At 38.5% G+C, this 16,888-nt stretch overlaps 3 protein-coding genes across 3 annotated transcripts; all 3 read left to right on the top strand.

Annotated features, from left to right (window-relative positions):
* Positions 1-4,149: 4,149 nt before the first annotated feature.
* On the top strand, positions 4,150-4,803 carry LOC306908388 (claudin-9; the record flags this gene model as incomplete). The annotated part of the gene is made up of 1 exon (XM_079481209.1): positions 4,150-4,803. One exon carries the CDS (start codon positions 4,150-4,152, stop codon positions 4,801-4,803), a length of 654 nt encoding a protein of 217 aa, XP_079337335.1.
* Positions 4,804-6,384: 1,581 nt separating this feature from the next.
* Positions 6,385-10,199, top strand: LOC306908387 (claudin-4-like). The gene has a single exon (XM_079481208.1). It carries the CDS (start codon positions 6,424-6,426, stop codon positions 7,078-7,080), a length of 657 nt encoding a protein of 218 aa, XP_079337334.1. The 5' UTR covers positions 6,385-6,423; the 3' UTR covers positions 7,081-10,199.
* An 846-nt stretch (positions 10,200-11,045) lies between these two features.
* On the top strand, positions 11,046-12,391 carry LOC306908389 (claudin-3-like). Its single transcript, XM_079481210.1, has one exon. The coding sequence runs from the start codon at positions 11,139-11,141 to the stop codon at positions 11,787-11,789; it is 651 nt and encodes a 216-aa protein (XP_079337336.1). The 5' UTR covers positions 11,046-11,138; the 3' UTR covers positions 11,790-12,391.
* Positions 12,392-16,888: the final 4,497 nt, after the last annotated feature.

Below are 16,888 nucleotides of genomic sequence, written 5' to 3'. Positions count from 1 at the left end.
TAAATCATGGGGACGCACGCAGCACTCAAAACAAACTCCAGAGAACTACACAGAGAGGAAGGAGGGCTCTAGGAACAGTTAGCAAACAGTAAACGGTTGCTGTTATGTCACTATGATGTGGCTTAATATGTGTAAACTCTAGGGAAGAAACCCTGGAAATGTTCATTTCAGAACAGTTTTTAAAATGTACATGACAATAAATACATTGATAAAAGCATTTAATAGCATAGGAAACACAGTCAAACACCTCTGCATCTGTTTTCTATCCCAGGCTGGAGATTTGTGGGCACATGCTCGTCAGAACCGGATTGAAGTTTTCCATATGATCATGAGAAACCACAGTGAAACAGGTTCACACTCCCACGCCGATGGATGTAAATACAGAACAAGCCAGAACACGCTTTACTTTCTTTGTGCTGATCTAAGCCTGTTTGCTTGATTTACATCATTTTTGTTGTGTAATCATCACATATATTATTGTTCTTTAATTATTTCATTATTTGGCTTGTTGAATTGTTTTTCAACGATTTACTGACTGGTCCAAAATATCGGTTTAACAGTGTATATTATGATGTCTTCCTTTATCAGTTGTCTTCACAGAGTAACAAAACTATTTTGTAGGAATTATTTAGAATATATATACTGTATATGTATAAATATATATCATTGATTTGTTAACATTTGTTATTGTTTTGGCACACACGACTTCCTCAGCTTATCTAGTAGCTCCCTCTGTCAGTGAAATGCAAGAACTTAAGTATGTGTTCTCACGACACATTCTCAAACATAAAGTCTAGTCTAGTCTAGTCTAGTCTAGTTCAGTTATTAGTAGTTCATGTCAAATGTTAACTTTGAACTTGTTCAAGTGTAGTTAGTCTTAGTCCTGTCTTCTCAAGTGATTATATTCCTCCGTTTTGTTATGTTACCCCCTCGTGGGTTTTGGGGTTTTGTCTTTGTTATTATTAAATGTCTTGTTAAGCCCTTACCCGCTGTCTGTGTCTGGGTCCTCTGTCCTTGTCTCACCACCCTGATCGTGACATTTAATGAGCACACACAGGTATGTGTATGTTAAAGTCCCCGTGAACCGGAAGTTGCGATCGTTTTTTAGTTCCGTAATTTGACACATTTCTTAGTGAAATGGAATTTCTAATGACAAAAATAGTGGGCGTGGCTTTCGGCTTTCTCTGCAATTTGATTGGATGTATAAAAACAGCTGTTGCATTTTGGAATGGAACTGACGACAGTCGAAGGGGAGGAGTTAACGGATGCTCCACCCAAGCCGTCTAACATACGTTATTTAAGATGGATAGTCACTACCGGACGGATGTGTATGTTCAGATTTTAGCTAAAGATTGTGAGTGCACGCCAAATTAAAAAAGAAAATGACCCACATTGAAAAAGTATTTACAATAAACACTGCAATATTTCATGAAAAAATTGGCAATTGGAATTTTTTATTTCACTGGGACTTTAACAGTAAGCAGTAACTAATACCATCAAAGAGAGGCACAACGTTTGTTCCAATCTTTTAATTTCACTACTCCTTGCTTTCTGGCTGAATGATTCCCCTCAACCACATCTGAGAAGTCTTTTTTTTCAAGCAATAAAGCAATAACTGAAAGCTAATTTTAGGGTTGAAAATTAACAGGCATTTACAGCTGTTATTTCCTTTCCAGGGGAACCCTTTGCGTTTCTGAGACCACAGGCACAGTCGGTAATGATCAAAACTTGTTGACTGAGATGTTTGTATCGGGGATCTGGTCAGGTGTAAATAGATTTATTTTAATGTTTAAACGATACCTGTTGTTGCAAGACAATGTTGTTCTAGCACTGCTTCCCCATAGTTTGTTATTGTAACGTCACTTATTTCCATTTTTGGAGGTAGTAGCAGAAGGGGGTATTTATAAAGTTCACCTGTCGTTTCATCATTATTACAATATGAGCCACAGCCCCAGCTCTACGTTTATACTATTGACATCTATTATTCATTGTCTGCTTACCTTTCTTTTTGTCCTCCTAATTTGCGAGTTGCTTCAAATAATATAGAGACTGATGAATGAATACATGTTTCAATCATAAAGGAAACAGTTCTGCATAGTTAATCACACAATGTCATTAGAATTGAGTCTAATTTCATCAGTTGTTGCCTTTTTTTAACTCTTCTTAAATACATGTAAACACATTAGTATTGTGTTGTTTGAACATGAAAATAAGCGTGTTTTCTTTGCAGTATTTTGTCCCGTTTAAGTTTTATTCAAATAAATGCAAATTAAAAGAATAATTTTTTGCACATTCGGGAGTAATGTTGTTAGGTTTTATGGAAAATAGTAATAATCTGGATTTAAGTCAAATGAGTTGAATTATTTATAACTCTTTTTTTCATGCATTTATAACTGTCTATCAATGATTTATAATGTAAAAGCACAATTATTAATTAATACCTTTATAAATACTTTACAAGGGGAATCTGAATGTAAAGTGTTACCCAAACTTCTGAACCACTGTACCGCTTTACGAAGAAAAGATGAAGTACTAATATAGAAAGACTTGATAGGATGACAAGCGACAACTATACAATCATAGAGAAAAGAAGAAACTTGAAAAACCATATGACAGCGACCTTGTTATTAATAAAGTTAATTTCGTGGCAAACACATCCACTTTAAAAGGCTTTTGTTCTGGACATGCCGGTTCACAAATAGGTTTTGTTGACATTTTAATCAAATATTTGAACAGGATTTTTTTATATAAATCATATTGCTGCCATGTTGCTTCACATTATATTTCCCATAGGTAATTCACATTGACTATAGTAGAAAAAGTTAAATGGTAGTCAAGGTTTATGCCTTCCTAAATTCCTCAAAATATCTTTGTGTTAAACAGAACAAACAAATAGTTTTACAATTATGAATATAACTATGGTAGTCAACGATGCCCCACAAATCCCCTCAGTTGCTGCCATTCTTCCAAATATCTTTCTTTGTGTTGAACAGAACAAATACATTCGTACAGATTTGGAACAACTTGAGGGTGTGTGAGGGTCATTTTCCCGGCTTTGAGTGAACACAAAGTTACGAAAGATTTTCTGAAATGTCTTTGAACAAGATTCAGTGAGATCTATAATATCTTATAATAATGTAAAAAAAACAACCCTTACTGACAGACGAAAGATAAATCTGAGACTGGATTATGCGTTTTATTCTTAAAAACAAAGAGAAGAATTGTCCTATCTCAATGAATAGTGAATCAGGAGATTTTTGTCCAGGATACTAAGAGAAGAAGACGCACCAGACACCGATGAACTTTCATTTTAACGTGTGCTTTAATATGATGCCCAGTGAGGCGGGTGTTGAAAAGGTCACCAAGTTGAAAGATGAACCTCACTGGGCCCTGACAGGTAAGACAGAAACACGTTAAATGTTTGCTTTTTATAATGTATTGAAAAAAAGACCTAATAAACCTTTTTAATGAGAATGAAATATTTACAACCAATTGCTTTCTATTAAAGTGTGTTGGGTTCCCATCAAAAGTTTATTTAGCTCAAGAGTAACCTGCTTTTTAACCGGCAACATTATGGACAACATAACAATTCACATATTATCAGGTAGTCACCCTCAGAATGTGGTTAATCTGTAAACTTTTCTTGTGCTGCCAAACATAAAGGAAGATGTTTGAAAGAATGTCAGTATACGAGCAGATCTCATTCCCCATTTACTGCCATGGTAGCGAAAATCAATGGGGGATGATATCTGGCAAATATCTTGCCTTGTGTTTGGCAGAACAAAGTCATTTATGCTGATTTGAAACAATCTGAGGGCGAGTAAATGATGACAGAATTTCACTTTTGGGCGTATTGTCCGTTTACGCATTTTACTGGGTCATCTGGTGCCCTCCCAATCCGAGGAAAGTGTTACAAAGTCCTACTTTTTCTAGTGCCACACTAAACATGATGCCATCTCAGACTCCACCTTCCATCGTCTTAGCAGTATAAAGAAGGTAGAAACTTTATCTGTCTCCTTTGCTCTCTCTCTCGCTCTCTCTCTCCCTGTCTACCTTTCACCATCTCTTCATTAAAGCAAGTCTTCAAGTCCGGGGGCAACTTCAACATCTGAGCTGATCTTTAGGGCTGCAGACGAAAGCGAAGTGGCAATGGCTTCAGCCGGCCTGGAGATCCTGGGGATGATCCTCACTGTAGCGGGTTGGCTGGGCGTCATGGTCGCCTGCTGTCTGCCCATGTGGAGAGTTGCAGCTTACGTAGGCCAGAACATTGTCATCACTCAGATCGTGTGGGAAGGTTTGTGGATGAGCTGCGTGGTGCAGAGCACGGGACAGATGCACTGCCGGGTCTACGACTCCATGCTGGGGCTTTCGGACGACCTGCAGGCCGCTCGTGCGCTCTGCGTTGTAAGTGCACTGCTTGGTGTAGTGGGCATGGCAATGGCAGTGGCCGGGGCAAAATGCACCAACTGCACCTCAGATGCCTCAAGCAAGCCACGCATCATCATGGCAGCCGGCGGGACGTTCATAACGTGCGGGCTCATGTTGTTAGTGGCCGTGTGTTGGACAGCCAACGGGATCATCCTGGATTTTCACAACCCGCTCATGGAGGAGACGCAGAAGAGGGAGTTTGGCAACTCGCTGTACTTCGGATGGGGCGCTTCTTGTTTGCTGATCCTAGGGGGAGCCATTTTGTCTTGTTCTTGCTCTTCAAAAGCTCAAAACCATGCTGTGCAGACAAGAGAGGACTACTCGGGGGTCAAATCTATTTCTGTGAATGCATATGACAGAAAAGACTATGTTTGAGGGGTTGGAATCTCTGCACCTTGTGAACCTTGAGAGAGTCGAGTGAGGAGGATCAAACAGCATGACCTGACGACTTGATACAATTGCTGTTATCTTTTTGTTTTGATGCAAGTATGTTAGCGATGATGTCATGTAAATAGATTTGCAGTATGATCTAATGTTCGTCAAAAAACGATTCACCCAAGACATGTGAAAAAATCATTTTGTGATCTGTATATTATCAAGAGTTAATGGTTTTGTATGGTCATTCTGCTTTGAAAACGTTCTCTTTGCCTTTTTTATGAATGTGTGAAAGTAGAAACAAAGAAATGTATAAAACCTGTGAACAGTAAACATTAGCAAAGTGCACTTTATCATTATTTGAAAGGAATCCAACTTTTAAAAGTCTACCACGCATATGAATGACGTTCTTTGTCTGCACAGATGCCAATGGACACAATGCGCTGGTTGTTCTGGTAAGTCCCTGTGCTTGGGAGAGCGTAACTGAGACTGAGATAAAATCACCTGCCTTATTGCTGAAATGCGGCCTCTATAATTACCAAAGCATTCCGTGATACTGAGACCCAAACACCAGACTAACATTAGAAACAATGTTGAACTAACTGAAACATTTTCATTCAGACATGTTTGTTGCATTTACGTTGATTTTAAGCACAATGTACACTCTTTAAAATAAAGGCCCTTCAAAAGGTTCTTCGATGCAACCTTTTTTGTCTAAATGGTTCCATGAAGAACCTTCAACATCCGAAGAACCTTTCCATTTCACATAGTTCTTTGTGTTGACAAAAGGTTCTTCAGATTATGAATAGACGGGAAAAGATGGTTCATAAAGAACCTTCGACTAAATGGTTCTTTGTGTAACCCAAATGGTTCTTCTATGGCATCGCTGTGAACATACTTTTAAGCATCTTAAGGGCGTACCGTTAAACTGGTTTCTTTGTAAATACAAAGAACCAATTACTGTAATACTTGAAATTTAGCATTTAAATAGAGGGTCAGTCTACTTTTGTTTGCATGCTCCTAAATAAATAAAGGTAAAAGGAAGGTCACTGGGGCTTCACGTAACTCAGTGTGATTAATGGGTACGTGGGAGGGATTTGTGTGTGCTTCAGTTGAGTTTAGAGCAAGTCGAATATCGGGTGGCCTTGAGAAAGCCTGGACTGATAGCAGCTAATGACGAAACTGCAAGGCATCACTGATTCTGAGTTTATGGCAACTTATTGGAAAGTTCCTCATTAGACCGGCTCCTCCTCAAGTGAACACAGGTCCATAAGCTTTTTGTGTACCATTTAGAAACTTCCGTTGGAGACGTTGTTTAAAATGTTTACTTGTGGTGGTCTCTTAAGTTATCCTTTAACCAGATCTCGCTAGGCACTGGTTAACAATCCAACATTTGGCCTCTCAGTGGGAAATAGTGTGTGAAGAGAGCTAAATCATTAAACTGAGTCCCATTCACGCCAAGGTTAGACGCAGTCGAAATCCAGCAAACCTTAGCCAATCCGGACTGACTTTTTTCCAACATGACTCCGCCTTCCTCTTCGTAGTCCGTTATAAAGCATTGAATAACTTTCCGGTGAGCCTTTTCTTTGTGTATGAAATCATTCTTGTCGCTCGCTCAGAATGCCAACCGCAGGGTTAGAGATACTAGGAGTCACCCTGGCCATATTTGGTTGGATTGTGGCAATCGTGTCCTGCGCTTTACCCATGTGGAAGGTCACTGCTTTCATCGGGGTGAATATTGTGACGGCACAGACCATATGGGAAGGGATCTGGATGAACTGTGTGGTGCAGAGTACTGGACAGATGCAGTGTAAAGTTCACGACTCCATGCTGGCCCTCAGCTCGGACTTGCAGGCGGCTCGGGCTCTGTGCGTGATCTCTATCGTAATGGGAGTCCTTGGAGTTCTGCTCTCCGTCATGGGTGCCAAGTGCACTAGATGTGTGGACAAGGAGAGCGTCAAAGCCAGAGTTATGGTCACTGCTGGTGTCACCTTCATTTGTGCTGCCGTCTTGATTTTGATCCCTGTGTGTTGGTCAGCTCACAGTATCATCAGGGACTTTTACAACCCCATCATCATCGAGCCGCAGAAAAGGGAGATAGGTGCATCGCTGTACCTGGGATGGACATCCACTGCCCTTCTGCTTATTGGAGGGGGCATTCTGTGTTGTAGCTGCCCCCCGCAAGAAGACAACAGGTACGGTCCACCCAGCAGAATGGTTTACTCTGCTACACGCTCTGCAGCACCCAGTGGTTTTGACAAAAGAGACTATGTGTGAACATGTTGACTTTGATTTCGGGTTGATTTGAATCACGCGTGTCTTTTACTGAGGCCGCCGCGTGATGACGCAGGGAAACGTGTTCCTGTACGTTTCTACTGCGTTGCCTTTGCAATGTTTTTATATTTTATTGTCACATGGACTCTATGGTTTCTATGTTTTGTTACAAACAGTTTTGAATTCCCATAGAGTAATTATTTTTATTTTTACTTTTTGTATTAAATGCAATCGTATTATTAAGCATATTCATTACCATTTGAATGCAGTGTTGTTATTAATAATTTTGCTGCAATCAAAACATGAACATCAGTTTCTATGTTTAAATAAATGTTTTATTACATAAGTTTACATTATGTCATGTAAAAGTTTTAAGGAAATTGTGCACAGCGGCACATCATTTTTCATGATCATCACTTATTTAAGTTAGCTCTCACATAATAAAGCCTTGTTTTACAATTTAAGAAAATCGAACATTTTCAATGACACTTCAATTCTCACTATTAACTAGTTGTTATTAACATGACTATTGCTGGCACATTTGCTGTTTATTATTTATTATAAAGCACATATTCTACATGACTATGCTGTACATCCCTAATCCCACCCAATACCTAAACCTAACAACTACCTTACCAACTATTAATAAGCAACAAATTAAGAGTTTTTTCTGGGGGAAAAGTCGTAGTTAATGGTCTGTAAATAGCGAAAAAGAAGACTTTCCATAGCTCAAGGTCGCTTCCCATGGTCCTATACAATACATTTGCACATCCACATACACAATACAGACACATAAGACCACATATAGCCATATTATCCCAAATACATATTGAAAAGATACATTTTTAGCCTTGAAGGTAGGCCAAGATTATATCTTACGAAGTGTAAGGGGTATAGCGAATTCCACAATTCAGGAGCATTAACATTAAATGACCTTCCACCTAAAGTGGACACCGAAAATGAGGAGAATTGCCCCATACTCTAATATCCTTACCCTTTATCCTAACATGAATCAATGTACTGTAACATGAGTGTAATGCAGAGATTTATTCGATTTTTTCTATTATTTATTAGAAATTTATTATTTTATGATGTTTACACGTCCGTCTCACTGTGATCTTCAGTCTTCTTTGAGACAAAATGAGAAAAAAATGGCCGTTTGAAGAACTCATCGAGATCTCAATCATGAGGTGATGAGTTATAGCTTCTCTCACTGTAGGTCTAGTTATTCATCTGTCCTCAACGGTCTGTTCGCTCTCCGCACAAGAATCTTGTCTCTGCCAGGGCTCTAGTCCAACTGTCCAAACCTGCCCTAGACAATAGCCGTGTTTCACGGATGGATATGAAGACCAGACACACCTTTATCAGGACTGGGTAATGGAATGTGGAGGAAAAACATCAAGCTCTCTGAGACCATCCCTGCACCGGAGATCAAGGAAGACTGGTCATTCTCAAAGGGACCCTTCACCCAAAAATGAGAATTCTGTCATCATTTACATTCTGATAAACACAGAGAACACATACATTGACCATAGTACACACAAAAGAAGGATTTGATGGATTAACACAAACAAAGAAGAGTCAAGTGGTTCCACGCAAATATGTTGAGTTTCTACAAATAACATAAGAGTTGTATAAACAAAAGAAATGTAAGTAAAGCTGACAAAATGTTTTTGAGGAAATCCAAGTCTTACGCAAAGCATGCTGGGAACTGAAAATCCCCCTCAACCAGTCGTGTTGAATTAAATTGTTCATATTAAGTAAACTCAACTATAGGTCCAATATTATAGGGTTTTGGGTTCTACTCAACAATGACCAGTCAAACACTTATTGAGTAAAGGCGACATTGAAAAAATATACAGTTTTGGAAACTTTTGGATCTTTTCTAGATGAAAACTGGTACAGAAATCTAACCTTTCATTGGAGAATAAGAATCAGGGGATGTCATTATAACATAAATATGATTTCCTCTAATACACATTGCTCATAATCATTCACACCCTTTTACAACTTCTTATTTTTTGACAAGATACCAGCTCTTCGTCTTCACTTATAATGGCTAATACGTTTGGCGAACACCTGACAGAATCGCTCCAGACCCTGTTCTCTAGTCACTCATTTTCTATAGGGTGGGTTCAGGTGTAGAAAGTGGGACGGCCATGCAGCAGAAGCTTCGTTTTTTTGCTCAGTGACCCACATTTGTTTTGATGTTTGCTTTTTGATTCAACCTTGGCTCCTCTGATGACATCTGGCAGGAACATTCAGGTTTAGATTTGTTTATCTGTTGATGTGTGCTAGAATCCCTGATACCATCTATTTGAACAAGACACCCAGGATCTTCAGCAGAAAATCGGGTGGAAACATTAAAGAAACAGTCGTAGATTTAAATGTAGGCCTACACATGGGGTACTTTTTTATTTGTAACTAACATCAGCTTTAGAATTTAAAGTTTTCATATTTATTAATAAAACTTAAAAATGTAACATTCTGCTTAATCTATATAGTAATTAATAGTACGTATAATATTTGACCTGTGTTTCTCTCTTCTATCTTAAATGTGTGCTTGCATGTGTATATTGTACTCGGTGCGTGTGGCGTTGTGTTTTATGACATATGTTTTATAGCACAATCCATCTGGTTTACGTCTATTTGACGTCTGCATTTACATCTGCAAGACGTCTGCAATACATAGTTTGCTCATCTGCAATACATCTCGGAGATGTCTGAACGTCTGTAATACGTCTGCTAAAGATCTGGAGATCTGGAAACATCTGCTGCGTAAAAACATCGGATAAACATCTAAGAAAGAGCTGTTGTACATCCATTCTAAATCATAAACATCTTACAGACGTCTTCTAGATGTCTATACGACGTCTGACGGCAGACGTCTCTATGAGACGCATTGCAGATGAGCAAACTATGTATTGTAGATGTCTTGCAGATGTACAAGCATTTCAAATAGTTGTGAGCCAGATGTATGTGTGCTATGTTCACTTTTTTTTTATTTACCTTGTATAACTTTAATGTTTGACTTATACTCAATATGTTTCTTGTACAGCTGCTTTGCATCAATGAAAATTGTGAAAAGAGCTATATAAATAAAAGTTGACTTGACTTGGTTCACATATACTCTGTTAGTATGACAAAATGTATGTTGATATAAAAAGCTCAGTGAGCTCATACAAGCAAAATTATTCTGTCGAGATGTATCTGTGTCTGCTGTTTTATTGGGAGTTTTGTTAGCGATTTTAAAAATATCTGACGTATAAGGTAAATAGACTGCCGAGTGGCACAACTTCGATGAAAGGACTTTGATCGTAAGCCTAGATCGTAGCTCCATTGGTGACGATGGTTCTTTGGATAAAAGCGTCTGCTAAATGACATGTAAATGTAGATTATGATGAGGTTATGATGCTTTTGGGAAACAGATCGTTGATCCCGACACATATACAGTGGAAGAAATGGCCAAGATTCACTATGGATGACAATTGTATATTTTTATAATAATTCCTTACAATATATTACAACCGTTTGTTAAAAGAACACGCATTCATTTTATTTGTTTTAAATGTTTCTTTATCTTTGCTCTCTGTGCTTACTTTTAATATGACATACAGCTGCGAAGGTTCGCTTGAAACAATGCACATTTGGAAAAAGTGCTGGAAATTGAACTGGTTAAAACATATTCGATCTGATTTTAGCATCATATGCCAATTCAAGTCCCACTTATAAAGACATTTTACCGTGGTTGAGTCTTAAAAACAATGAATCAGTAGTTTAAAAAAAGACCACATTTAAACAGTAGATGATAAAGCAAACTGTTCAGAGCACATAAAGTACAATGGCGTGACTAAGCCCTTCCTCTCTGTGATGTCTCTGTTCTAAAACACTCCCCCCCCCTTTACCTGAAGTTCCGTATAAAGGACACTTGTTTGGTCACAGATGCGCTCCGGTTGCTCTGAGGCATTGACTCAAATAAGGCTCATCTTGCAGGTGCTCACTTATTTCACACACCGCTTCTTTGGCGCAGCACGTAACTGGCAAGGATCCTTCCAGAAGTCATGTCTTTTGGCCTGGAGCTCGTTGGCATGGTGCTATGCGTTGTGGGCTGGTTGTTGGCCATCGTGGCTTGCACCCTCCCGATGTGGAGGGTCACAGCCTTCATCGGCTCCAACATCGTGACGGCTCAGATCATCTGGGACGGTTTGTGGATGTCCTGTGTGGTCCAGAGCACGGGACAGATGCAGTGTAAAGTCTACGACTCCATGCTGGCCCTTTCCCAGGACCTCCAGGCGGCCCGAGCCCTGACCGTGATCTCCATCCTTCTCACCATCCTGGCTTTGCTGGTGTCCATCGGAGGAGCGAAGTGCACCAACTGCATCGAGGACGAGTCGTCCAAAGCTAAAGTCATGATTCTGGGAGGGGTTCTCTTTATCGTGGCTGGGCTGATGCAGCTCATTCCCGTGTCCTGGTCTGCCAACAGTATCGTCAGGGATTTCTACAACCCTCTGCTCTCTGATGCTCAGAGACGGGAGCTCGGGGCCGCGCTCTACATCGGCTGGGCAGCCGCATCCCTCTTGATCATGGGGGGCTCGCTGCTCTGTTGTTCCTGCCCTCCACAGGAGGAGAAGAAATACAACCCGTCTCGAATGCCGTACCCTGCGTCTCGCTCCACAGCTGCTGGTGGGTATGACAGAAGAGACTATGTATGAAACCATCTGAAGCGGTTTCGGACCTTTGATAATGAGGGCATCGTGAACATTTGCCACTCAGACTCCATGATGAGGGAAGACCAAGATTGATGAAGATTTTATGTATGTTTGTGTTGGTGGTCTATGCTCTTGGCTTTTTAGAGACATTGATATGGACGTTATGGTGATAGTCTGAAATGACCTTATGTCACTTGCTAAGTGTGTTGTATGCAAATGAGACTTAAGATTGTTTGTCTTAAATGGATTTTAAACAAAGCATCGTTGTTTTTGTAACAATCTTATGTTGGCCTTACATTTGACAGGTTGACACAAACAGACTTTTGCTACTTTAAACGTTTTTGTACATATCGCTTTTTATGATTCAATAATTATTTGTCACAATGCAGATTAGTACATTTATATTTATAGCCAACATACATCTTCAGTTGAACCAAAAATGTTGATTCAAGACCAAAAACGTACATGTTATGTCCAATTAATGTATACTATTCATCTGGTTTTAATGGTTAGGACTAGTTGCACTAACTTAATTTAGTTTTAGCTTTTACCTTCAACGTTGTACAATTTCTGTATTGTTGATTGATAATATAACATAGACTATTGATTGTAAATGTTTCTTAGTGATATTTGTATTTCATACTTATTTATACAGTACTGTGTTTTTATTGAATCCAGGACTCCGGCTCAAGTTTTGAAATGCAGTCGCACGAGCAATGTTGCTAAATCGATCTTCCGCATGTATTCTAGTTACACTTAAATTCATATTTTTAAATGAAAACGATTTGATAAAAACCTCTCAGCTTGTTCCTTGGCTGATGTAAGTTAGTACAAAGAGAAGCACAAGGCCAGTTGTGACACGGGAGGAGAGTTTGAGCAACATGTATGATGAGCATTGAGGCCGAAGGAACGTTGGGATCTGTCATCTTGTTCTGAAACCTTTGTAAGTGCGTTGATCAGGAACATACGGCTGTTTTTGTTATAAGTAATGATTTTTTAAATAAATCGTGCCAGGATTTTGTGTCTATGAAGTGTTGATGTCAGGACTTTTTCAGTAAACGTTGCTTTGTATAACTAGTCTAGCGGATGACACCATGATGACTGGCATTTACCCTAAAGAAAACCCGATACTCGTGCCACGGGCTCGTCTTACCTCCAATACACACCTGTGATCGCCATCGGATCACCTAACAAGTATAGGTGGCAAATGTTGGCATGGACAGGACTTTATAGAATGACAATGGAGCGTAACTAACATACTTGATCATCATGACAGGTTCATCATTTAACCAATGCATTGCACCATCAGGCACTCAACAAAATCTTTGCCAGAATCTATACAGAATATTTATTTATTCTCATTTGCCTGACAATAAGTGATTCAATCAACAGAAGCAATTTTGCTTCTCTTCTAACAGCGTCCAACAGCTGTAGCTTGAAATATTGAAGAGGGTTCATACGGGTGACATAAGCATCAGCATATCACTTTACAGGGAATGTCAACTGTGCCTATAAACAAAGCCAGTGGGCTCAATTACTTTCCCATAATACAAGTTAAATGCTTCATTCCCGATGCACGTTGTTACAAAGAGAAGGACAATGTAGGACAAACAAACCGGATTTAAGGATTCATGTCATAATCAATTGATGGAAGAAAGAAATTGAAATACAAAAAAAGAAACTGAAGAATAAACAAGTTGTGTGTTTCTTGGCTGTTGTGAATGAAGCCCGTGATTACAAACAATGATGAAGTGCTGGTGACATGTCTGTAATAAATGATTCAATTGTAATGAAAAATATTGCGCTGTATCCTTGACCTTTTTTGGTATTCGTGGTAAATGTGATGGGTTACACAAGGTATAGAGGGTTTAATCGGACACGCACGCACGCCTGACCCCCAGTTAACTTCCCGTTTGTGTTTGGCTAGTGTCTAATAATAATACTATTTATATTTCATTTAATTTATGTTTTATTCATTTACTGTCAAATTATTGTATTAAATAAACGATACGTTGAATTTTCTTGTGTGTTTATTTGATTAAATAAACTATTTGTTGAATATGAATATTTGTTGTCCTGTAGTTCGATCGCATTTAGAGAAAGCGTATGGTACACTGACCTCTAGTGGTTGATCTTGGTATCGCAGAGTCTTAATTCAAAATATTGGAGAGACAAGTTTAGCCAAGTAACGTCTCTTCTGGGTTTCTATTGATTGTTATTAGAAATAATCTTCAGGCGCTTTATTGTTTGTGAATGTACACTGGAAGTTCAGTCGGGGTCACAAAAGTGCGTAACGTTTGTTTATGTTGTTAAAATGAAACCGAATATAGGCCAACAACAATAAATGTCACATAGACAATCTGTAGCATTTGAAAAGTATATAAAAATATATTAAGCTGTATTCTATACAGTGGCCAGGAGACACAAGAGTCCTACATGACAAAACTTATTTATTGTTTGTGAAGATAATAGATTATTTACATTATGAACATCACATGGGGCTTTACTTTTTTCTTAACATTTATAAACAGTTTTTGTCTCTGTCCTTTTTTATTTATATACATGAATACAATTTAGCTGTTGATATTATTTTTGTTATTATTTCTATGGTTACTTTTGTAACGATAATTCAAATTTGTTTTATTTGAAACATTGTATCTCAAATACACAAAATAAACCGTGTGACAAACAACCTGTCTTGCCCTCAAAGGCACTTTGAATAAACTTTATTTTATTTGATTATGTTGTTTATCAAAGAAAAGCTCTTATTTCTATGTTTGACTGGGCGGTTGATGATATTCAGCATCCATACATCTTGTCTCAGCATCCATCTTTTTGTGTTAACTTGATGTTGTTATTCATGTTCTGTTTTCAGATTTGATTTTGGAAATGTGTAATTCATTTGTTACGTTACTACTCAATAGCTTTTCAGTTTGTGTATATGGTTGTTCAAGGTATTTTTTGTCAGATCTTGTGTTACAATCTAATGAACTTTTCATGCTTTCTTATTTCTTATGTTCTGTAGCAGGCCATTGTAGAACACGTTCAAACGTATTCATTCATTTAAAGACAAATTAATTCAAAACAGGAAATAAAACATAAATATTATCCAAATATCCCCCCACACAGTAGCCTATCTCTGAGGACACAATGCTTCAGACCAGTACGCCATAGTTTTCTGTTATCTCTGTCTCAATCTTGGGCCATTCAATGACTTCTCTCTGTTCAAAGTTGACCATTCCCGGGGAAACTCAACTCTGTTCCCAACAATGATTCCTCTAAAACTCACATCACATGACCGATACCGGAGAAGGTATGAAGTGAGAGTTGCTAGGCAGCCAGGGCCATTGGAAGAAAGACCTGCGTGCTTTCACAAAGATAACTGGTACACCGAGAGGCCGTTTACACAAGACCGCTTTCAACTCAAAACTCAGTATGCGATTTGGCTGTTCATTTACACGAAACTGCGTTTTGCGGGACTGAAAAAGCAAACTGGGTTTCAAGGTGCAAGTTTTTGAAAATGAAGGAATTATCAGGTTCACTTTGACACAAACCAGTTTGAGAATGCGGAGCATGACCAGCAGCCCACACGGCCCGGTCGGCCTTCATAACATCAGGGCACTGGACTATCTAAGGAATTTAAAGAATTAGGTCGACCATGCCAAGGAGAATGCGTTCATGAAGATGAATCACATCTTTGTGTTTGATGAGAGAAAGTTCTCACATTTAAGATATTGGTTGTCACAGACACAGTCAGATAGGTATTCTACTGGTTGTGAAATGCAAATCTGGTCAACTTTGTCGACAGCGCAAAGTATTAAGAAAAGAAACGTCGTATAATATACAGTTTAATCAAAAAGCATCAAATAAAGCTGCGAAACCAATGCAAGTGTATGGGGGCCAGTTAACAACATTTTTCTAAATATCTTCTTTTGTGTCCCGCAGAAAGTCATACAGGTTTGATATGTGGCGAGTAAATGATGACAGCTCTTGTTTTAGTTTTGGGTCTTTTACCTTTCACTTTTATACCCTATACTTTCTTTCATTTCCTCCCATAGTATGATTATTATTAACTTTTAAATTATGATGTATGTGAAGCTGCTTTGCAACAATGAAAATAGCGAAAAAAGCTTTATAAATGAAACTTGACTTATTTTGTAAATATGCTTTATTTGCAGATTCTGCAAGAGGTATTAAACTTACATCAAAGTTGTATTTCTGGTTTCTTTAAATAAAACTAATATAAGTTTCAACACTGTCAAAAGGTCACACTGTTACTCATAATGCTTTTCTTTGAGTCTGGTGTAAGACCTGTGCTGTTCACCTGCTGAGTGTTTGTTTGGCCTCCACTAGATGGCAGCAAACACTGGAAAGCTTTTGCTTTTTTAGCCTTTTCACCAATTTTATATATATTCAAATCAGAAGTCTAAGGCTTTAAAGTACATTTCTCAAACTATCTATTTAGAGCAATTCGTTGGGAGCTATAACAATCATGCTAAACATGTTTTGCGTCAAACACAAAACAAAAGACGTTATTTTATCCATTTCCTTTCCCTCCTTATTGCTATCAGTGTTACGTCCATTTAATTGCATTTGAATGTGATTTCGAACTGATGACTTGGACATGTTAAACTGGTTTGAGATCACAGAAAGGCAATGAGTTAAATGGCTGGGTTATTTTTTACAAGGGATGGATCTGCTTTTGGAGCTTCAAAAACTTGAACCCCCATCTAAATGCATTAAAAAGTGTAATACTATGTATTGTAGAGGGATATAAGACCAATACAAACAACGGATAACACCGTTACCATATGGGGCCCTAAGCAGAATTTTATTTGGGGGTCCCCCTGTGCCCCAATCGAATTGACTATTGTCAATGTTTGAATATTTACATGCATGTATACTCATAATGCTTTTCTTTGAGTCTGGTGTAAGACCTGTGCTGTTCACCTGCTGAATGTTTGTTTGGCCTCCACTAGATGGCAGCAAGGTGAACCCATAAGATCAAAATGTTTTTTACCCAACACAACACGTTTAAAACCTTCAAGAAATGATCTGATGTACCAATATGCATAAAAAAAAATGTATGGGTGATTTATATG

Source organism: Barbatula barbatula (assembly GCF_947034865.1).
Source record: "Barbatula barbatula genome assembly, chromosome: 19".
In the NCBI taxonomy this organism is placed as follows: Eukaryota; Metazoa; Chordata; class Actinopteri; order Cypriniformes; family Nemacheilidae; genus Barbatula; species Barbatula barbatula.
Note: the sequence above shows the minus strand (reverse complement) of the source record. Positions and strands in the feature narration are given on the sequence as shown.

What these genes read in the sequence shown, in the direction of transcription:
- LOC306908387 (XM_079481208.1), top strand. Translation starts at nt 6,424, where the DNA reads ATGCCAACCGCAGGGTTAGAGATACTAGGAGTCACCCTGGCCATATTT.
- LOC306908389 (XM_079481210.1), top strand. Translation starts at nt 11,139, where the DNA reads ATGTCTTTTGGCCTGGAGCTCGTTGGCATGGTGCTATGCGTTGTGGGC.